A 23907-nucleotide genomic window follows, 5' to 3' on the forward strand; every position below is an offset into this window, starting at 1 on the left:
TAATTTCCGATTTACGCCTATCCACGCGGCAAACGGGAAACGGCGCGGCGAACGCGACCTTCCTCAACGGTCTCGGATATTCACGAACACGACACACAATGCGATATTATTACGCGCTACCTCCTCGCTGCGTGGCAAAGTCGCCTGTCGTCGCGTCCGAGTTGTGTGTCCACCGAGTGGTGGATAGTCCTCCAGGCCTATGCACACGTGCGCGTTTCCACCTGCCCTCCCGCCGTCGCCACCCCATATTCCATCGCCCTTCGAAGCTGCGCTACGCTGACCTTGTTCCAGCTTTCAAGAAAAAACAGGTTACGTGAAATTTCCACCCTTCCCCGGAGGGACTCGACCTGCATTGCCCTAACTACGAGATGCATTATTCGGTCTTCACTTATCTAACTGTCAGACGTGATAAAATTTATAGCGATATGTTGAATATAACATAAAATGGATGATCCGCAAGTAACGAGTGAATTTTCTCTGATGTGTAACAAAGAAAAATTGTTCGAGTCGCAGAATTATTTTCTACTATGATAAAATGTATCTGAGAATTCGGAGTAATCAAACTTACACATTTATACAATGCACATCGATAATGCGGACGAACTCTCTCGCGTACGTTATGAATTCCAATACGTTATAAATAGTTTATCGAGGACAGATTTTAATACCGGCGTTTACATATTTTTACACAAAAACCGCTGAAGCGACCTCGAAGCGTTTTCATAATTAAATTTTTGTTGTTAATTTTTCAATTATCTTATTTTCAATTTGAATATTCGAATATATATACGCGGTGCAAGAGTTCAAAGAAATTTAATTAATAATATTAATACGCTTGAAAAATAAAACTGACAAATATTGTCAGCATGTATTATTATCGATGTTGCTCATTAGAGGAAATTTACTGCATTTTATCGAGTTCCATGCGGCTGATAATGCGGCTTTTATGAGAGATATTATAAGAGAGAATGTATGAGAGGCTTGCGCCTCTCTCACATTTTGTTTAAGATATATTTAAATGTCGGTCAATGTATATATATATATACATATATATATATATATACATATATATATGTATATATATATACATATTTATATATATATTTATATTTTTGATAGTAAAAATGTAGTTAAATATAATAAAGCGGTTTGTGAGAAATATATATAATTTTTAAATAGAGAAATATAAAATTATTCTCTATCTAAAAATTATATATATTTCTCACAAACCGCTTTATTATATTTAACTACATTTTTACTATCAAAAAGAAGAATAAAATTAATTTAAATTTCTAAAAACTCGTTACTCGATTTTTCTCAATTGAAATACAAATAGATATTGACGATACAGTCGCTGGTTATCTAGTTAAATAACACAAAACAGTTTTGGCTACACAAAAATAGAAAAAAATGTTATTGTAATCTTTAAAAAATATAAATAGCGCACAGTTAAATCATTTTTGTTAAAACTTTGTTACGTAGATATCTATAACTGAGCAAATATCGAAAATTCAATCAAGACTGCAATCCGGTCGGAAGCATCTCGTGCGCGACCTCGTCTTGACATCCCTCTCGCCTCCGAATGCTCCATTACTGTTTATCCCCGCGCGGCTTTACAGAAAGGATATTCATTTCGCTCCGCATGCACGAGCTTCAGCGAGTTCCAATATTTACTCGTGGTCCGTGCTTATTTACGCTGTGCGCCGCGCGCGCGTCCCGCATTCATTCATTTTCTCGCGTGCGCTCTCCCTGCAGAAAATCTCGACCTACGTTCACGAGTCGTCGGTGAAACCCCTCGTGAAAAGTGTCTAACGGTAGTGGCGCGCGGCACCAGCTTTTCCGCGGTCTACCCAAGACAGCAGTCTCGACCTGTCCCCTGGGCTTCCCTGAGGGTGGGAGGGGGGGGGGGGAAGGGTGAGTTATGTCGGAGAAAAGTTTGGGCGTATATACACAGAGTCGTGCTCGCGGTATACACGCGAACTACCCTTCCTTTTCGCCCTTCTCGATCACGTCCACCACCCTCCCCCATCCACTATCCGTCTCGCGTCCTTCCGTCCCTTTCGCTCCTTCTCCGTCTCCGACGCCCTTTTCCGTCTCACCTTCGCGACGCACCCCCACGCTCTCGCCCTCTGCCTCGACCGCTCTCAGCGCACCCTTCCTTGCTCCTTCTCGCTCTCGCTCCATTCCTCTCTCTCCCTTCCTCCTTCGCGGGCACTCTCGTCCGTTTCCACCCCCGACCATCGACGTTCCGCGTTTATCGAACCATTGCGCGCGCACCGATAACAGTAACGGGGCGTGCTACGTCTTGGTTGGCCGTAGACGTAGGTGGTGGACGCACGGCCGACCGACGACGACGAGGACGACGGCGGCGACGTCGACGTCGCCGAGGACGAGCGCAGCAGATTACCAGCAAAACTTGCCGCGCGACGGAGAGAAATAGTTCGCCTGCCGACGACGGAGTAATCAGTCGTTCTCGCAACGCTCCCGAAGAAGCGCGCGCGCGTTGTGTTGTTGTTTGCAACGTCTCTTGAAGTCCGCCGCAAAAGCCATCCATATACGTGAGTCCACTCGGGGGATAGATTCTACGAGTGCAGCTTCGAGGTATCGTTCGAAGCCGTAGCAAAAACGCTGGATTAAAATTTGAAAAAGCATACGAAACAAATCGGAGAGATCGGCGCCGATGACGAGGGTCGTCGATCGTTTGTGATACCGACAGTCAAAGATCGATAGCCAAAGTAGCTGAATTTTAAGGAAGAATAAGTCGCGAATCGCGTTTGAGAGAAGTGCATTAAAAGTGCGTTGAGAGTGTTCTAAGAGTGCAGAGAAAGCGTTGGCATGTACAACCGTCTGTAAAGGCGAGCAGACGCGACACGCAAAGGACGAGAGTCAGGGTATCAAGTAGGGTGTTTTCGGTGCGTCGATCCAGTGTTTTCGTTCACCTGGCTCATCCTCCCTCCGAGAGGCGGAGGGCGGTAAAGCATCGATCGCTCGCCATTTTGCACGACGGCCGACATCTTTTGCGCGCATCGACGACATCTTGCCGCGTGACATCTTCAACGATACGGAAGTTACAGAGGCTGCGGACCTTACGTTAAGCGGAAGGACCAGATTATTCGCGTATCCATTCCTCAAACACGTCTCGTTCTCTCTCCCTCATCGCTTATCGACCACCGTGAACGACCGCCATATTATTTATAACGCTCTCCCGCCGCGGAGAGGGTACGTTATCGTAAATTTTGCATTAAGTTTAATAAGAAAAGAAAAGATTTGGCAGAGAAGCAGAAGGTAAATCGGAGCCCAACGTCGCGGGAGGAAGAAAAAGTAGTGTCCTTCAAGTCGAAGGTAGAAATCAGCAGGCTGGGAGGTCGGTTGAGCGAGGTGGTGGGTCCCGTCGTGGAGGAGGCCATCGAGCCAGGGGATGCGACCCCGCTGACGGGACCCTCGAGGGAGACCTCGATTCCTCGAGCACCTCCGCCGCAACGTGTTACTACACCGAGTCCGCCGAGACCGCCGCCCGCTACGTCTCAGCATCACGAGAATCCGGGTCATCTGACCCACAATCCGGGGCACCAGTCCCAAAATCCCGGGCATCACAATTCGGGTAATCCCGGCCACAATCCCGGTCACAACCCCGGTCATCAAACACATAATCCGGGAAATCCCGGCCACAATCCAGGCAATCCCAGCCACAACCCAGGCAATCCCGATCACAACCCAGGCAATCCGGGACATAACCCGGGCAATCCGGGCCACAACCCGGATAATCCCGGCCACAATCCGGGTAATCCAGGTCACAATCCCGGTAACCCGGGTCACCCGAGTCCCGCTGACCAGAATCCCGCTGGCCAGCCAACACAAAATCCCGGACATCCGACGAGTCCAGCACGAGAAGCTTCTCATCCACCCGTGAGTCGTCAGCCAAGTCAGAATCCAACTCAGCCGACACAGGGTGACAGGGAGCAGGCACAACCGAGTCAACCGCAACAACAGCAACCTCAGCCGCAACCGCAGCCGCAGCCGCAACATCCGGAGCAGCAGCGTACCGCCAGCACCATGGGGACCGTATTGTCGTTTAGTCCACGAGACCGTCGGGGGTCTGTTTACCCGCCAACGGGGCATCAGCATCCCGCTGACTTCACGTTAAACAACTTCAATTACGAGCAACTAAACAACGCGAAGAATCGCGAGAACAAGAGCAGCGTAGCCACGGTGGCGCCGGCGCCACCCACGAATCATCCGCCGACGAACAACAATTCGTTACAGAACAATAACATTAATCTGAACAACAACGACAACGCGAGGATCATCTCGGAGAAGAACGCCCTGGAGAAGAACCTGAAGAAGCATTCGCTGTTCATAAATGCCCTATCGTGGAAGCGATTCAGCACGACCAACAATAATAAAAAGAAGCTCGACAACAAGAACAAGAACATCGCTTTCAGACAGCCGCTCGATAATATACCTATCGTTGATAAGAATAAAAATATACAGACGCCGCAGGTGAGTACTCTCACAGACGAGAAGACTTATTTTTTCTCTTCGATAGAATGCTTCTTATAATTCTATTTCGACAATTGGTAAATTGACATATTTAATATGCAAAATATACAAGAATCATAAAATAAATGGATGAAAGAATAAGAATGCAATTTACTAAAGTACGCTTTAATAAATTGCATTGATACTATAACGATGCAAATTTGATCAAAATTGTAGTCGAAGTTTACTGAGAAGCACATGTAGATCCTTTTTGTACCGATCCTGATTAATTAAAAATATTATTATATCTTTTTAGATAGAAAATAAATTTATTTTTGAACAACTTAATTTAAATTAAACTTAAATGTTTGTTTAAAATAAAAAATTGCATTTTCAAGACCGTTATATATATTTCTTATAATAATTTATTTACTAAAGAATTTTATATAACTGCGATAACGATATACATTATACACTATTATAGCGTATAACGTAATCGTATAGCGTGTAACATCATATAATGTAATAACTCAATAATTTTTGGCGTAATAATTTAAGAATTATAAATATTATAAAACATATAGAATAGCAACATTGGAATGAATATATAATTAGAATAATATATCTCATTGCTTGTTGTATCTAAGGAAGTATATAGAGACCACTAACGAAGGGGGATTATAGCATAAGAAATGAAATATACAACGTGCTTTGACCCTTCAGACACGATCGAAAGCTTATCGATCGTTTTGATGTCTCCTTTCGCGTGGCACGTGTAGTTCTCTTCATAAATTTTCAATAATCTTTCTAGAAACATAGCTGCTCTCAAACATTCAATTTATTTAATATTTAATTATTGGTTTTTACTTGTGTACTGCACATTTAATATCAACAAAATATAAAATGTATAAATTATTATTTTATTATAATCAATTATTATCTCATTTTAATCTATCGAATTTATTTTATTAAATTTATTATCAGTGAAGAAGTTATCACATTACATGCGTTAAATTAGCACATAATTATTATAAGGTTTGCAGCACTCATACTTAATAAGTATGAGTTTAAAAAGTATTAAATATAAAATATTATTAAAATCATAAGATTTTATAAGACTGTTTTATTACGTTGATCATATTGAGAAAATTGTTCACTAAAATCTTCTTGTGGTTTTAAGACAAAACCACCGGCGTCGAATAACAATCACACCACGCACAATCCGACGTGTGAGAAATTGGTGCAGAAACCCCTGCCCCCTGGACCAAGGAAAACTGTCATCCAGGCCTCCACCTCGGAATTGCTCAAGTGCCTCGGCGTCTTCCTGCACAAGAAATGCACCCGTTTAAGGGACTTCCAGGCCGGCGACGCTGTCATGTGGCTCAGAACAGTCGACAGAAATCTCCTCCTTCAAGGCTGGCAGGTGAGCGCGCCATTTATGCTTTTAAAAATTACTGTTTACGTTTTTAAATTACAAATTAACAAACATTTGTGTTTGAATACGTATTGCGGTGGAAAAAATATGTTGGTTTTTTAAGATTCTTAGACATTCTTATTTAACGAGTTAAAAGTTTTATTTATGAATGAGCCTTAATGGAAAGAAATGAAAAGAAATATGAACGTTTACTGAATGAAAAAAAGCACTTAAATTGTAGTTCTACATTCGCAAAGAGATCTCTGCTACTTGCTTGGTAATAAATATTTTCATCTACTAGGTAGTTAGCGTGCTTCGTGAAATATACTCACCGATAATACAATTATCGCGAGCACCGATTCGACGCTATAATTAATATATTACTCTCGCGGTTATTCCGCTATATCGTTATAATTGGATAATTAAGATAGACCAACGGCACGAAGTAATTAACTCTTGCTGATTGAACTGCTATGATTAACGTCGATATATGCAAGTCAAAATCGATGCAAACGATGATGGTTGAATAACAACTATATATACGTATATCCAAACAGAAAAAAAAGATTATATAAGGTTCAACAGACTAATATAAATACTGTACCGACCGTGTGATACACACACACACACACACACACACACACACACACACACACACACACACACACACACACACACACACACACACACACACACACACACACACACACACACACACACACACACACACACACACACATGCTTGTATCGTAAAAGACGAAACTTTTTAGAAGCATGAAAAAACTCTTTTGATAGTATATTATTGGATGTTTTTTTAATAAATAAAATACAACATTTTTTAGCGAACGCCTGTTATAAAATTTAATGCAATCATTTTAGTGGAAAAAATGATTTAACCTTTTTAATCACATATCGTAAAAGAGTTGGCGTCTGCAGTTGACGTAAAAGTGTCCGGTTCGGTCATGCGAAGTAAACAAAAATAAATACGTAAAAAAATAACCGATGTGTTGTACCGCGATACCGGATTGCTCAAAAAAACGCGACTGCATCGCACGTGCACGAAGTGGTCAATTATCTGTCGATCAAATCGGCAACAATTTTTTTTACCTACTTTATGACGAAAGTCACTATATCGATTAGCGTGTCGTGCAACCTTCAGCAGACCGCAGTGCTCGTCAAGTTTCATGGAAAATAGCGCGAAGCGCGCCGGTAATAATTCCAGTCCACTGCCGCGGTGATTCTCCGCTCCCGTGGGTGGACTTTTTTTTTCATCGTGAGTGACGTCCCAATTGTTACGAACAATTGCGCATTGTCGGCATCGACCGACACGTTTATCCTTGAGCTAAGGTACCTTTGAAGAATTTCTGATAATTATAAATTTAACTCACTGATGTAACGGACGGAGCGCAACGGATCATAATAATAATTTTGTGCGCTTCGTGATCGTATTCCAAGTATTTAATCTTTAATTGCGTCTGCGCGCAACAAAGTGTATCTGTTCAAAAATTTTCGTCAAAGTTATTTAAATGTATAACAGTCGTAATGACTTAACGAAACGGGTATAATACAGTGTATATCAGCTGATATATCTTTTTGTTTTATTTAAAATTTTTACAATGAATCTAGATGTATTTTTTAGATATATACGTATAATTAGTATAATATTGGAATACGAAACAAAACGTGCATCTTTCGTTCTCTTTTATTTCTGACAAAATCAACATAGTTTATAGGCCACTTTAGAATGAGAGAAATGTAAACGTTATTTCATGATCCACGTCACGCATCCGCGCTCTGTGATTATTTCCGAGAATTCATGCGGCGTATTTTGTCATTTGCGACAATTTGCGACGTATTGCGACATTCGCGTGCTCCAACCCACTTTGCAGGGAGGCGTCGAAGACGGTCCATAATAAAGTGCTTTTGCGTAGACACGCTCCCCAGTAACGTCCCCGCGCCCACCGGCATCGATTTCTCATGTCGATAAATTCGCACGTAGAATCGCTGGAAGGACGAGCGAGATAACGCTCGGCCTCTCGCATCCAACGTCTGAAACGACCCGCTAACGATCGACGCTGTCTTTTTCTTGCTACCCGTTTAATTGCGTGTCTACATTCTTACCGGGACCATATTTCCCCGTACTTAATGACCTAGGATTCTCCAAGTATTTTTTTCTGAACGAGGGAATACTTTTATATAACAAAATGATTAGCGGAATGTCTGTATATAATTATATAAAACTATACATATTTTATTGACATTATCAATCAAATTAGAACACATTAATTACTTTTATGTAACAAAATGATTGGCGGAATATCTATAAATAATTGTATAAAAATGTACATATTTTATTGACATTATCAATCAAGTTAAATACATTAAATAATCTTCATTTATTTAATCAACTCAAATTTATTTAATCAAAATGACAAAAGTTTCCATATTTTCTGTGGAAATTTTGTGCAACGCTTTCAGAATACTCACACTATTTAACATAAGAATATCAATGAGTGTACATTAGAATATTAGATGAATTGCCAATCAAATGTAGCCTTACTATTTTCACGTATTCTTAATTATTAAAGGTAGTTTTTCTACATTTAATTAATATTTGAATATTATTAAAATTTATGTACTAAATCGACAAAAATAAAAAAAAGGTCAGAAACGTTCTTTTAAACCGCCATGAATAAAAAATATTTGAATTAATTATTCTCTAATTTATCCAAATGTATTATCTTTTATGAAAAATAATATGAATATTAACTTTTTATTATAACATTATTTTTATAAAAAATTGTAATAAAGCGTAAGTAAATTTTATTTTATTTGTCTTTTAGTAGTTTGAGGCAAAAAAATAAATAATATATAAAAATCTGACATTTTACAACCAACTTTTTGCTAAAATTTCTGACAGAGAAGTTATTTAATCATTAGCTTTCTCAGAATATACGATTAATATCGTATGTACGTGTGTGAATTCGTATGTGTAAAAATCAATATATCAGACATTTCCGTGAATACAATGCAGCATAAGCGTACACGGGTGCTATATTGTAGACATAGTAGAAAGAGTAAGCTTTTCGTGCATCCACGTGCATGTGTTTAATCCTTGAGGGTGTTGTATAGGTAAATATATACATACGCGGTTTTTGTTGTCAATATGTCCCCTAACAACAGCTGTCGAAACAGGCCGATTTTCAGCCTCAAATCCCTCAAATACCATCCTTTCGGTTACTTCAAGTTTACCCCTAAAATAAACTTATATAAGCTTAAGGGCGTAATAAGCTTATATATTTTGATCACCTACTTAGAGACACTGACCAATGTTTAAACATATATCTCAGCTTTTTCTTTTACGAAAATATTATTTTCAGATCAAAAAAGCGTAGAAAATGTGTCATATGATTTCTTTGATGTATACATATTCTATTTCCAGTAATAAGATATATTAAGCTGACATATTTTCTTACTAATTCTTTTCAGAACAAATTATTTATATATCGTATATTAATAATATACTATTTATATTTAATACAAAATCTCTTTCTATAATTTTGTAAAGTTCAATTAATATTACATACATGGCACATCAATTTATATCCATATTTTAATTTATTATGTCAAAAAAATTGATTTTTGCTAACTTTGAAATAAACAATTTACGTAATCTTATTTTAGTAACTAGAAAGGAACTCTAGATAATGAACTCTTAATGAATAAATAATAAACTGTTGGCATACTTTTATAATGTATCTTTATTTTTTATCTAAACACTATTATTACGTTACTCTCACGTTGATATAAAGATATATTTTTTGCATTATTGATATTGTGACAACCTACTTGCGAGTATGAAATAAATATTACCACGCATTACGAGAATGTGGAAAGGCTAAAGTTGATGAACTTCTAAGCCATCTTCTAAGCTATATTATCTTATATTGAGGGCAAATCCGCGACAACGAGTTAATGAGGATTCGAGGTTGACGAGATATGGGAAAGCGCGTGGGAAAGAGATGTGCAGCAATGCCGCATAAGGGGGAAAAACCGAGGGATGAAGGGTGCATCGCAAATGTTGCGCAGGAACGACGACGGCAACGTCGCGAAATCACCCCACAGGGATATGTGAAAAAATGCGGGTGTTCATAAGAGAGACGTTCACCCCTCGATTTTAATTGCAAAGGGGAGATACTTTCTCTTCTCGGACGTCAGCTCCTGTAGACGAGGAATATTTCTATCGCCCTAAATCTAAACGATCGGGCGTAAGAAAATTTATTCGGACAACTGATTTTTCGGTGCAGTGCTCCTGAATTGACGTTAATGGGAAATGGAAATATCAAAAGAGCAAATTACGATATTAAGTTTTAATTAGAACCGCGAATATTTAATAAATTTAAAAACGCATATAACAGCAATCTTAAAATAATAGCACTCGGGACCGAACGGCGCGGGCATAACAGTAGTATTCTACTAGTAGCTTTTTAGAACCAGGTCATACAAAACTCCGGCCTTTCCTCCCATTTGCATCGTTTTATTCAATTTGAGTGCAATTAATGACTGACAAGATTAATAATATCTAATTACTCACGTTTTGCGACGCATTTGATGAAAGTAGGGTGATCACATATCCTATATATGTAATTTTTTTAACGCACGTTATCGTAATACATCTTCTTTAATGACCCATAAATTTTTACATCCGACGTATGATAAAGAGCGAGGTAATGGAGAGATACGTAATATATGTATAAATTATAAATACAACACAAACACATACGAATAAGCACAGACATAAAGGAAATATTTTAATGTTCAGGCGTAGAACAAAGAAATTCTATTTTTTTGCACATTTTTATTTCTATGGAACAAAAGCGTGAAATAATAGAGATAGAAATACGTATATTAAATACAAAAAAAACACACGAACAAGCATAGTCGTGAAGAAAATATTTTTATGTTTGGACAATCGCGATAGACGTAGAACAAAGAAATTCTATTTTGCGTATTTTTATTTTTATAAAATGAAACGCTGTTTATCTTTGTCGCTCGCGTTTCGGAATATCGAAGTATATCAACAAATTACAAATTGGACCTGCACGCGTACTTAATTCTAATTCCTCAAGTCTAATGTGTTTATGCAGTTTATCCTGAGAGTATACTCCGAACGTGTCTAGAAACCACGCCGTGAGACGCACATGTAAAGACAATCACGAAACATGACTGTGTATATAAGAAGCAGATAGATATGACAGCTTATATAATTAGTGTGTTTTATGATAAAATCGATGGTATTGCGTGTGTGAGTGTGAGTGTGAGACAAAAAGAGAGAGAGGCTGGATGTATATGTGTGTTTGCACACGAACTTGCTTATTCAATCATTTTACTATTAATTTATAATAAAAAAATACCTTAAACGATTTTAATGGACACTACATAACAAAAAAAATTATTATTTTTCAAATTCTTAGATATGATTTAAATTTTAAGTTAATATTATTTATTTTGTAATACGTATAATAGATATCGTTATGGACAGAACTTTTTTGATGATATGATATATAATGGCATCTAAAGCGCCATTAAATAAACAAACTTACACACACATATTTATATAAAAAAAACAAATTTTATTATAAAACATACTAATTGTATAAATTGTCATATTTATTTCTTTTTTAACAGTCACACTTTGTGATTGTTTTTGTCACGAATGTCTGCATAATTGATTGTTTTTATGTCCATAATAATTAATCCCAAAATTTTTCCTTAAAATTTATACTTAATCTTTTATCAGTACTTTTGGATAACTTCGTTTCTTAATGCAGTTCTCTTTAAAAATACCGGATAATCTAATTATGAATTTCATGAAGAAAATTTCATTTCTAAGAGAAAAGAGAAGGAGATTAAATCTCTTTATAATATTTCAATCTTAACGCGTATATTACTTTAAATATTTAAAATTAAATAAAGAAAATGTGAAATATTAATAAATATTAATAATTATTAAAATATGTATTAATAATATATAAATAAAGATTTAGAAATGGACAAATTATTTTTAATTTATTAAAAATACATTTATTTATTAAAAAATATTTAATATAAGTTTTTTAAATAATGACATGTATAAAGTTATTTAAAAAAGTAAAATTATAATCGAAATTTATTTAAAATTAAATATATCCTACTAGCAAGCAATTTCTTATGATAGCCGACATACAGTGCACATTCAGTCTGCATTCATTATATATAGTAAGTTATTATTATAAATAATCATTAATAATCGTTTAATCCTATCGGGACGTCAAAGCACGCAAGTAAATTGTCTTGTAAACAGTCCATAGACGATTCTATTTCATCGGTCGGTTTTGTCTGGACATTAAACAAGATCAAATCGGTTGTCGCCTTACTGAAAATCTAGTTAAAAGGAAACCATACACGGCTAAGAAAATTCCGTTCCTGTCACGTTTTCCGCATCCAGCACGTGTGTCGTACGTCACATGGCATCTGTCACCTAATTAATATATTATCTTCGAGAAACACTCGGTGATCGGTATAGAGACAATTGAGACGATGTAATTGCGGAATTAGTCGGATGACCTTCATACGCCTGTTGATACTCAAAACTAGAATCAACTAGAAGCGAATATCTGCAGTCTAGCGGCACGCGGATATCTCATGTGCTTATGTGTATTTCATTAATTTGCATAATTTAATTACGCGAACGCGTAGCTCAGGGAGGGGGAGGGGGCTAATTGCAATTCACGCGGATTCGGGTTCTCGCGCGAACTTCCATCTGGGACATCCCCGAACCGACTAAAGCGTTAGATTGCCGTTGCGGTTGAGGGTGTCTCGCGTGCATGCCGGCTACGCCGCTAATTGGTCCAACTAGTGCACTCGCGCATTATCCGGCGAACCGTTATCCGTAGTCTTGGAAATTTAATTAAAAGGTTTAGGTCTATAAACGCGTGGAGAGGCGACTCGAGTGTAACGCGCGCCCGAGTCGCCTGTTCGGTGGTAGAGCAGGCCGCTCACCCCTGGCGAATATCGACCGACCTAAAGGTATATACGTCCTCGCCGGGTATATTGGCACCCCTAATTCCGCTGCATCGCGGCCCGCGGCCCTCTCGAGACTCTCGAGCGGTGTTGTACCTGATCGAGAGGGTCGGCTCTCCACGAGTCAGCGGAAGCACGTGGAAACCCTAATGAATCGTGCATGCGACAGCGAAAGCTTTGCACGGTTTACTCTTTGCGAAATAATAATGAAAAACACTGTGAAAACGTTTCACGTTTTTCTTTTTACAATTTCTCGCATTCACCTTTAATCTCTGGATCAACTTGTTATTAATTTTTTTTTTCAAAGAAAGATCGCATTAAGAAAAGATTTTAAAAGAAGCTCTCTCTCCAGGTGACTTTAAATTGAAATTTTTGAGGGGTAAACTGCGGTTTTTTAAATAAAGTGCGGGTATATCTCGGGTGACCCCATGTATAATTTTACGAATACTTCTTTCGCTCACGCGACGAGTTTTACTTCGCAAGTTGTCGTCATAAAAATGTATTTCCATCGATAGACGATATCTATGAATAATTTTTCTCGATAGCGTCACGCGATCTGGCCTCTGTTCTCAATACTCATCGATGGTACGTCCTCTAAGACACATCACCCGTCTTACTTTAGAAGTACCTTTCTAAGTACCTATCTTCCAAAGATCCATTTGAAACTGTTAAGTGCTAAGTGCTAAAAAGAAGAAAACTATTGTTGACAATTAAAGTAGGTTCATAAGACTTTGCAACAAAGTAAAGTTACTCACTCAAAACATTAATGGGTCAATGCAGAAGGGTTGCAATTTAAAATTATTCTATTAGTTGACGCAATTCATGCAGTATAATATTTACTGTAATAATAATAAATGTAAAACGCTCGTCGTCAGTAATGAATAGACACAAGTCGAAAGATCTTGTAATCCATTATTATAGACTTTACCAGTTTACTCTCTTTAAAAAATAATCGGTGAACTACAAATTTGAAAACTTGATAGAATGACCAATTTGAAGTATATAAGTCACGTCGTGTAAAGTGACGGTGAAATTTGCGAAATGGAGTTTCACGCCGCAGGCAATTCCGTCTAACGTTAAAGCGGTAGCTGTCTGATCGTATTAACGGTTCCTCGAGCGAATCGGGCGCACGGGGGTGGTTTTCGCGGGGGGAAAATCGAAGGAAGAAATCTCTGGCGCGTTTACGCGGCACGAGGCCGCGCGCATCCCTCTTTCTTTCCGCTACATTGTGCAAGGTGCACTGCTCCGATTATCCTCCGGCGCTGGCACGAGGGCGTGTCGTCGTCGCCGAGAAGTGTCGTCGGCCCTGCCGGAGAAGCGTCGTACGGCGACGGCGGCGGTGACGACGACGGCGGCGGCGGCGGCGGCGGCGGCCGAGCGGCGGTGGCGGGAGCGTCAGGCGGGGACGCTCGACGCATCCTGGCGTGTGAGCAAATTGCAAACGTGAGTGCGCGCGGCGTAATGTGCATCAGGCCGAGAGACACAGCTAACGAGGAACGAGGGGCGGCCGGCAGTGCGCGGCGCGGCGCGGACAATAAAAAACAGCAGCAGGTTGCCGATCGCAGCCGCGCGCGGGGAAATCGTATCGAGGGCATCGATCCTCCCCGGGTCACCGGTGGTGGCCTCACCGCGCTTAATGCACCCACATGTGCGACGGCCGCATCGGCATCACGCCGTGCACCACCTCTTACGAATCGATGCACCTACGCTCGCTCCTGCACCATGAGCCGATGCATCCATGCGCGCTAATGCGACTCGCTCTGTCTTGGCGTGCACGCCGCGAGAACTGATGCGCACACGGGTTCCCCCTTGAGACGATTATAATAATACACATCCCATACACGTATACTTTTCTCTCAAATGGGACAGTCATTATTCATGAGTATTATTATTATTGTTCGTCGTACAATGCATAATCCACTGATTTTGTTAACAGTTAGAATTAAATTACTCCAACTTATCACATAATATGTATAATATCTCTGTTTATGAAGCGAGCATTATTTACTCACGGTAATATAAGCCAAGCTAGTGTTTTACGTAGATTACATTTCAAAACCAGGTCGATGTAATATATGTCTACCTTCAAGCTGAAACATTTTAATATTGGATTCACTTACAATGTTTTCGTATTTAATAAGCATTGAATAATTGAAATAAACAAACTGTTTATCATCCGTACCCATCAACTTGTGAAATTGATTCATACAAAATTGAATAAATCTAGTAATTATTTAATATATAACATTCAATATTTTTGTTAATCAATCGCAATATATTTGCTTATTACATATTCAATTTTTGATTGGATTTTCAATATACGATAAAAGGTCTTCTTCTTTCGTAACGCCTTTACATTTTCTTATATAAGGCAATATGTGCATTTGAATAGTCTCGTTGACTCAAGACGTGTAGATTTTTTCGCTCTCTCGACATAGCAAAAACATATTTCAGAAACTTATTTCACTTTTAATGTAAAAATTTATAAATTCTCATAAGCTATATACACATATATATGCATGTATGTGTTTTGAAGGATAATATTGATACATATACGTATGTATAACATGTATATATACGTATATGTATATAAAAATAATATAGTTGTATACATAGATGTACTTAATTTCACACTTTCTTTTATGTTTCATGGCTAACAGAGGTATCTTATCAAGTATAAATAGACCCTCTATTTATACGACATATTCTCCTTATATGTGTATCCGCACTAATTAACATCTATGTGACTATATTTGTATCCAAAGAGCTTGCGTTCGATATACATACATACGTATTTATACTGACACGCATGCACAAACATAAGTGTATGAAAAGACGTGTGTCCCTAAAGTCTATATAGGGAAATATTCAATATATATGCGACACTATGCAACACAGCTAGAAACTATGCAATTACTGGCATACGTAAAAACGTATAGCCACTTATATGTATTAACGATGATATAATACCACTGATATTAGCTAGTACACATATTATGAGTTGAATTCACCTCGACTTATCTCAAAATTGTTGTCAATTTTTAAGACATTAAAATGCAGGCTTAGATAAACAGATGAGAACGTTAGAGATAATGGACATAATTTTAAAAAATCTCTTTCTACTTCCATAATTGCGAGTCGTCACGAACTTTATTCTTATCATTCATTGTTGCCTGAGATACACCGCTGATATTTATATTACCGAATGATGTGCTTTAGATATGAATCATATTACTGTATACAATTACATTCTTCTACGTACTACATGGATGTATAAATTTTATTTTATTAAAAATTAAGCGCGAATAGAATATTTCTCTGGACAATTTAAATTCTATTAATATAAAATTATCAAAAATAAACATATATTTTATTTAACTTGTTATAATTAAATTGTACTTATTATAAATTAGAATATACTAAATAAAATGTGCAAAATTTTAATCACACGTTTATCTTCTTTTGTTTATCAGGACGTGCCCTTTATAAACCCTGCCAACGTAGTGTTCGTGTATATGCTGGTGAAAGAGCTCGTCGACGGAGACGAGGCGTCTGAGAAGGAGCTCCAGGCGACAGTATTAACGTGTCTCTACCTGAGCTACAGTTACATGGGTAACGAGATCAGTTACCCGCTAAAGCCGTTCCTCGTTGAGGACAGCAAGGATAAGTTCTGGGACCGATGCCTCCTGATCGTCAACCGACTTAGCTCCGAAATGCTGCGAATCAACAGCGAGCCCGGATTCTTCACAGAGATCTTCAGCGAGCTGAAGGTACATCTTCTTGTCAAAACTTTATTAACATAATAAATGATTAATATTTGCACCTAAAACGTATGAATCAACGGAAATACTAAAAAATATACTTTTTTTTATATTATTAAAATTAAAAGTATCGTTTATTTAATAAGAGATGAAAATTTTTCTCCTGCAAAAGCTGACCCCTTCAAAGAATTCTTCAAAGAAAAATCGCACAGCGAAATAAGGACAAATTGAATTTAACTTTAATCTGATTTCAAACAGGCCTGCGGTTCCAGCGATCGCGGAAGTCTGACTGGCAGCGGCCTCGAACGGAGCCTCGTCGTCTCCGGAGTCGCGGTACCCACCAAGGCAGCTTGACGGAGCTACACACACCTGCTGGTGCGCATCGCCAGGCACGGCTGCGACGTCACGACGCTCTGACGATGGCCGTCGCGACGACGCGGAGCCGCTCTCGCAGCTTGACCCCACCGCATCGACCTCGACTTCGACCCCGACGTTGCCCCGCCAGCAGCCGCGGTCTAGTCGCGACGATGACTTATTCTGCCCGTCGTGCGGTCGACGGCGTCGCGAGGAGATTGCATGGATGATCGAGGACTTGGACGCCATCGAGCCGGCACCGCTGGAGTCGCAGAGAACGCCGACGAAGATCTGCAGCTGCGAGGAGGTCGACGCCCGTCGGGAACGCGGCTCTTTCCTGAGGGTACGCAGCACCGAGGTGACATGGAGTGCCAGCGGCTACTTGTCGCCCGACGAGGCGATCTGGGATCTGAGAAGGCGCACCAGCGAAGGTACAGAGTTCCGCTGGGAGCTCCATACCTCGAGCACCGACTTGGATCTCGTCGGCAAGACAAAGTGCAGCTGCCACAGTCTGACTCCGAAAGAAAAGAAGAAGAAGGAGGGCGTGCATCGCGGCGATCTCAGGAAGCACCACAGCGCGGAGACGGACAAGTGGTCGATCGGTCAGAGTTTGCTGACCCCGATGCACGACCTAAGGAAGCACAGCAGCGACGACACCAGATTCGCGAGGGAGGCGAGATGGTTGCAGGTGCCGGACGTGATGCCGAATCCGAAGCCCAGATGTACCTGTCCCAAGGTGAAGACGCCGCCGCCCGCGTCGCCGGTGGAAGTGAAGCCGGTGGAGGTGAAGGAAAAGAAGGAGCCGGAGAAGCCGCCGCAGAGGGAAGAGAAAAGACTGCAATACTCGAAGTCGCTGACGCCCGAGGAGCCGACCGTGCCGTGGGAGAAGCCCGAGGTGAAGAGGCAAGCCAGCGAGGATCCGAGAGCCGCCAGAGGGAAGAGGGATCGACCCAAGCTGGAGCGTTCAGCTCAAGTGAGAAGCGAAAGTTCGAGGAGATGGGGCTTCAGTCACAAAGAGAAGGACAAAGAGAAGGACAAGGAAAAGGAGAAGGAAAAGGTTATCAGCCCGGTGGAGAGCAAGAAGCCGATACGAGCAAGATGGGCCATGAAGCCGCACGTGTCTCTGCCCAGCGAGAAAAAGGCGCCGAAGTGGTACAGAAGCATGGACGAGCCGAAGAGCAAGAGTCTGCGCGAACGGCCCAAGTACAGCATACGCAGGAGCATGTCGCCGGAGCCGGATCCACGGCAGATGAGCAAGCTGGAGAACCGAATTGTGCGACGTCTGATTTCGCCCGAGATCTCCATCACCAGCACCAAGTGGGCGCCGTACGAGGACTCGTCGCCGTTACCGACGATCGGGATGAGGAAGCGTGACAAGCAGAAGCACATCAGCGAGATCAAGTGGACGCCGTACGACGAGTCGCCGAGCGACATCCCGATCGAGGTGATCGACGACAAGAAATGGTCACCTTTCCAAAATGTCACGCCTACGCACTGTCCGCCGCCGGAGCCGGCGACGCCCAGTAAGAGCGACGACGAGGATTTCCGGTGGAAGATCCTTAACCAGGTCGCGCCGTTCCCGCTCTATCAGGGCGGCTGGAGGGACGCCGAGTCGCCGGAGAGGACGCCGCTGAAAAAGCCAGAGGACTCACCGCCGATCTGGTCGCCGAGGGTGCCTATTACGCCCGTCACCAAGCGTCCGCCAAGCGTCCGCCAAGTGCAGCCGGAATTATACTCGCCGCAGTACTCGCCGCCGTTCCGGCGGTCCAGCAAGCCCCGGCTCATGCGGAAGGGTGCGTTCAGGGCGAAAACGTCGCTACCCACTACCAGTCCTCTGGAGGACAGACTGCCCCAGGTCGGGCCGCCCCCGCCGACGGTAATAATACGTGCCGCTAGCGAGGAGACTAAACGACAGAAGCCCCTGCTGACCAGGTCCAAGGCTCTGCTGGAGGTGCCGAAGCACATAGACGCAACGAAGAGATCGTTGAGCGAAGAGGGCCCGCGCATGCATCCTCGCGAGCGTCCCAAACCGCCCGGAAGAACTCGCAGCGAGGAAGTGTCCAAGTACGACGATCCTTGGTTGGTGAGGGCCGAGTCTCCCGAGCTGCGTGAGTACGTTACGACGGTATAACGATTGCTCCCCCTAAACCGTCGGTTAGGTGTGAACCGGCAGTGAACATCGGCACTGGCTCCCTTAAATTTGTAATCTACGCGCTTGTCACAAGCAGCTCAAAAAAAAAAAAAAAAATACAGCAAGATATTATAAATGAAGATCGTGTACAGGAATTATTATTTTCTAATATCCATTACTACAATTTTATAAAGAGTTACTGAATAAAAGTACGAGGTCTCAGACTAAAATGATGTTAAAATTGGGGTTCAAACAGCTCGGAGAGGGAGGCGTCGGCGACCCGCGACAGACAGCGGCTCGGTTTTCCTCGCAAGGGCCTCAAGAAGAGTATAATCTTCGAACCACCTAAAAGACGAGACGGCAGGGCACAGCTAGTCGAGACGGAGATTAAACGAGGTCGAACGAGACAGGAAGGAAGAAGATCCTAACGCGATCGCGTCCCGTACCGGGCGCCGAGAACTTCGTTGGCCTACACGAAGACTACAATGGAAAATACCAAAAAAAAAGGAAGAAGCAGAGGAAGAGAAGAAGAAAAACGAAATCACTTCGAATTCATTTTCGGCATTCGATGGTCATTTTCACGGGAAAGAAACGTGTCGGAAGTTTCCCAGGAACGGGCGGAAGTCGTGGCGAGGGGTCGAGGACTGACTATTATTTAAATAGAGTATAATATATACATGTGCGTTTCGTTGCGCTCGCGGAGGAAGGGGGGGACGAGGAGGGGAAGGATGGAGGTACACTCCTCCTTCGGGGCGCGGCGCCTGAATGTTTCTCAGCTCAAGACGAAATGTAGGGTCGCGCGCGCGATCGGGCGGACATCCGGCTGCAGGACATCCGTCCGAACTCTGTGTGGATGCGAGGTAGAACGGAAGGAGTCGGGATGCCGCCCGGCCCGGCGCGCGCGAACGAGACGGTTCACGATAGGGCGTTGATTGATTATATAGTTCTATACCGTAATTAGTAACGTAAATGCTATAAAACGATTAAAGTACCGACTAGGGAATAATAATAATAATGACATGAATCTCTCATAGTGTAAGCGTAACTCGCGTTGATTTCGCGGAGAGAGAGAAGAACGCTCTCCGTCAGGTAAAAGTACATACACACACACACACAGGGTGCGTCCGACGATAGATCGAGCGTGGTTCCGTCTCGCGATCACGGACGCGCGCGAATAAATAGCGCTAAGCATAATTTGTATACGTGCGTACCCTCGTGCGTATACATGCGTAATTATATATGATATTTGTAACGTTCGCCTTCGAGCGACAAGTATGTAAGATGATAGAGAAGGTAGTGGAATGTGAAAAGAGAAGAAGGAGAGAGAGAGAGAAAAAAAATCGCGGAGATGCGATTCGAGCGCATCGTGATGAAAAAGGATTGGCCTCGTTCCAGGGGCAAACCGCGGATCCGTGGATCCGCACGATCGAGAGCTGTCGGGGCTCGATGAGATACGACTCTTTGTTACTCGTTCATATCTGTTTTCATTTTTTCTTTTTTTTATATATATATATATACATATATATCGACGTACGAGATCGTTGGATCGCGGCGGCGCCGGCGATCGACGATCGCGCGGGCGCGCGTGCTGCGTATCCATCAGATTCGCGACGATCGATTTCGTTCGTTGTTCCGGGCGACGTGATCTGGCGGTCGTGACACGAAAAAGAAAAAAAAAAGAGAAGAACGCCGTCGGGTGCGTAGCCCTCCGTGTGCCGGTGCGTGCAATATTAGTTAAGGGGTCGAAGTATCGATAGACAACCGCGTGAATATGTACGGGGTACTAAGGGGTAAGAAAAGAAAACCAAGCAAGAAGGATAAAACCGACAGGGTGTGTCCGTGGGGAGGGCGATCGGCTGCACGCGAAACTTGATCGTTTCTCCCTTCGTCCCGCGACGTGCGACGTGTGTGAAGTTCGTTTTATTTATTTATTTTTTTTTTTGCGATTGAACAGCCGCGTGTGTCTCGCGTCGCGGCGTTACTCACTTCGCTCGCGCGCGAAGGACGCGTTTCGTTGTTCTCGCCTTCGACACGGGACTCCTCCTCCGTTGCGCCCGTGATCTTTTCTATATCGTGCGTGTGTCTCGTGAACGATATATGGCTCAGTGTTCTGCGCGGCTGATGTTAACTGTGCATAGCGTAACACGTATAGGGGATTTGTCTCTTAGGTATGTCATCCAGAAGCGAATACCGTTAACGGGGTGGCCGCCCCCGCGCGCATTAGGGACGCGTTAGTCGCACCCGAGTGCGCTCGAGCGACGACGCTGATTAGACTGCAGCCGAGCACCCCTACTTTCCCCTTCGTCGGCGAACACGTCCGATCTCGTGTCGCGCGAACGGCCGCCGCGTTGTTTAGCGCATAACTTTCCTTTTTTTTTTTTTAGGATAGCTCCGCGTAACAATTAGCGTCGCGTGAACGCTCACCCAGTAATTTCGCGCGCGCGCGCGCGCGCGATACCTTTCTCTCTCGTCCAAAGTACCTCGCCGCTCTTTCTCTCTCGATGCACCCTCTCGACATACGCTCCCCTTTCGTTCCCTTCGACGCTCTCATCGATCGTACCGTAACCGTTTCCCGGGAACGCGATCGGTGAGCGATTTAGTGATATTACGACTAGCGATATACGATATAGAAGTTAATTCGAGTTACTCGTAGCGAAAGTGTCCGCGGCGAGCAGGGGGCCGTTGCTCGTTCGTTTACTCTTGGTACTCTTGGTACTCCGTTCGCATCTCGCCCTCTGAGCGTCACGAGATCGAGCGTAATTGCAATGTTAGCGGACTCGACGCGTTTCCATGCGTTTCTTTTAAAGGCGTTCCAACAAAGAGATGTTTAAAATGAAGATAATGAGAGTCGTTGTAACAGTTACGCACTAACTTAAGTGATACACTGAGAAAAATGTTTAGGTTGTATCAGAAAAAAGACATGCAAAATGTATATTCCGATTCTATTCAATCAGAATTCTTTTCGTCATAATTGAATTTCTGATTGTCTTGAGAATGTTTGATAGATTTAAAACTACAAGTATATCTGATTTGTATCTTTTGTTAAATCTATCAGATTTTCAATTAATGCAGCCAGATTTTTATTTTTGTCAGTATAAAGTTTCGATGAACAATAAACAATAATCAACAATAATAAAATAAACAGTCAATGATAATTCAAGGCGATAATTTTATATGCATCTCGCATCAAATCTGCTGCTATCTGATATAGTGACTCTGACACCTCAAAAAACGCACGGAATTGTCAGACGAGGAAAAGAGAACGCGATGCATTCGACCGAACGCGCAGGTCGTTCCGCGGTTCCGCCGCGAATCCTCGCGAGGATCTTTGATCCACGACGGACGGCCTGCATGGCATTTAACGGCCGGCCGCGCTTCCGTCGACGATGATTCGCAAAAAATCGGTGGGAGATCCGATCGGCGGGCCACGCGACCGTTTTACGGAAATTGTCGCGTTTCACGGTGGTCGCATTCCTCCCCCCCTCCCCCCGCATTTGCATCTCGCGGGGCGCGAGAGATCAAGTGTAACGCCGTCAAAGGAGGCCGGTACGTCGCGATGCGCGGTCGCCGCTTGTATTGTACACGTACATACGTACATGCATTATACGCTACATAGCGATTCGTTTCTCCGAATTACACACGTATACATATATAAAAAAAATATATATATATAAAATATAAATATATATATAAATATATATATATATAGTTTTCTCCCCTCTCGTAGTGCGTATACATATAGCAATTTATTACGACGTCATTGCGTACTGTACGATATTATACATAGCATAAAAAAAAATAAACGAGAGACTACATCGCGTACTCACTATCAACCGAAGGGACGCCCCGTGCCGCCGTCGGCGGATCGGCCGTGTGTATGATACATATGTATATACACATGTATGTATAGATATATGTATATGTACGACACGGACACGCGTTCGTTCGAATAATGAAGCAGGATGATTAGGCCACGTGTGTGCGCTGAGAGGACGCTATTACAGTATAAAAACAAACCTGTATCCGTGCTGCCATTAGCGTTAAAGCAGGAGGCGGAGGTGCAGTGAGGTGTGAGGACAAGCCAAAGTATATAGTTAACGAAAATACACACGAATTTATGTCCACGAGGAGACGTACACACTTATACGTATGCAGACTGAGAGAGAGAGAGAAAGAGAGAGAGAGAGAGAGAGAAGAGTGATAGAGAAAATGAGAGAGAGAGAGAGAAAATGATATATGTATACAAGCGCACGCATACTCGCATACATACGCTTAGTTGCGTAAATCCGTGTATAGATAAAGAAAATGTGGCGAACGAGAGAAAAAGGTTTTTGCAAACGCCTCTTCTTTTGCTTTCTATACTTTGGCATAAGTAAGCAGCAAAGGAGGCTAATAAAGAATAGATTTGGCAAACAATTGCTTTTTTTTTCGCTTCGAAAGCTGTTTTTCAAAGAACGAATTTCTCGTGGCCCAGCTTCGCGTGAAGGTTCGGAACTTCGAAGTGAAAAACTCGCCATCGTCGCGCCTCGGTCATCGCTATCCGAGGCTCGTCATGAGTTAAATTAAAAAACGTACACGTACAGTTGACCACGCGGTACTTCACGCTCGTTTGTATTTTTCTTGAGCTTACATATACGGAATTTCGCGATTAAGTATGCAATATACCAATCGACAATTGACAGGCATTTCAATTCCTCCTCCCCCCA

At 42.1% G+C, this 23907-nt stretch overlaps 3 protein-coding genes across 3 annotated transcripts; all 3 read left to right on the top strand.

Moving 5' to 3' along the window:
* The first annotated feature begins 1921 nt into the window (after window positions 1-1921).
* Window positions 1922-3953, top strand: LOC105459893 (cGMP-specific 3',5'-cyclic phosphodiesterase). Its single transcript, XM_011706235.1, has 3 exons — window positions 1922-1967; window positions 3275-3802; window positions 3919-3953. The coding sequence occupies exons 1-3, from the start codon at window positions 1922-1924 to the stop codon at window positions 3951-3953; spliced, it is 609 nt and encodes a 202-aa protein (XP_011704537.1).
* On the top strand, window positions 2303-17091 carry LOC105459892 (cyclin-dependent kinase 5 activator 1). The gene is made up of 4 exons (XM_011706234.1): window positions 2303-4500; window positions 5660-5902; window positions 16429-16725; window positions 16975-17091. The coding sequence occupies exons 1-4, from the start codon at window positions 4054-4056 to the stop codon at window positions 17068-17070; spliced, it is 1083 nt and encodes a 360-aa protein (XP_011704536.1). The 5' UTR covers window positions 2303-4053; the 3' UTR covers window positions 17071-17091.
* Window positions 17092-17279: 188 nt separating this feature from the next.
* On the top strand, window positions 17280-20578 carry LOC105459891 (serine/arginine repetitive matrix protein 1-like). The gene is made up of 2 exons (XM_011706233.1): window positions 17280-19178; window positions 19458-20578. Exons 1-2 carry the CDS (start codon window positions 17297-17299, stop codon window positions 19532-19534), a joined length of 1959 nt encoding a protein of 652 aa, XP_011704535.1. The 5' UTR covers window positions 17280-17296; the 3' UTR covers window positions 19535-20578.
* The last annotated feature ends 3329 nt before the right edge of the window (window positions 20579-23907 follow it).

The sequence above is a fragment of the Wasmannia auropunctata genome, unplaced genomic scaffold (genome assembly GCF_000956235.1).
Source record: "Wasmannia auropunctata unplaced genomic scaffold, wasmannia.A_1.0 LD333495.1, whole genome shotgun sequence".
Taxonomy (NCBI): domain Eukaryota; kingdom Metazoa; phylum Arthropoda; class Insecta; order Hymenoptera; family Formicidae; genus Wasmannia; species Wasmannia auropunctata.

Coding starts and splice junctions, on each gene's coding strand:
- LOC105459893 (XM_011706235.1), top strand. CDS start 1,922: ATGTCGGAGAAAAGTTTGGGCGTATATACACAGAGTCGTGCTCGCG. Junction 1,968..3,274: donor TACACAGAGTCGTGCTCGCG/GTATACACGCGA, acceptor AAGATTTGGCAG/AGAAGCAGAAGGTAAATCGG. Junction 3,803..3,918: donor TAATCCAGGTCACAATCCCG/GTAACCCGGGTC, acceptor GTGAGTCGTCAG/CCAAGTCAGAATCCAACTCA.
- LOC105459892 (XM_011706234.1), top strand. CDS start 4,054: ATGGGGACCGTATTGTCGTTTAGTCCACGAGACCGTCGGGGGTCTGTT. Junction 4,501..5,659: donor AAAATATACAGACGCCGCAG/GTGAGTACTCTC, acceptor TGTGGTTTTAAG/ACAAAACCACCGGCGTCGAA. Junction 5,903..16,428: donor TCCTCCTTCAAGGCTGGCAG/GTGAGCGCGCCA, acceptor TTTGTTTATCAG/GACGTGCCCTTTATAAACCC.
- LOC105459891 (XM_011706233.1), top strand. CDS start 17,297: ATGATCGAGGACTTGGACGCCATCGAGCCGGCACCGCTGGAGTCGCAG. Junction 19,179..19,457: donor GGCCGAGTCTCCCGAGCTGC/GTGAGTACGTTA, acceptor GGGTTCAAACAG/CTCGGAGAGGGAGGCGTCGG.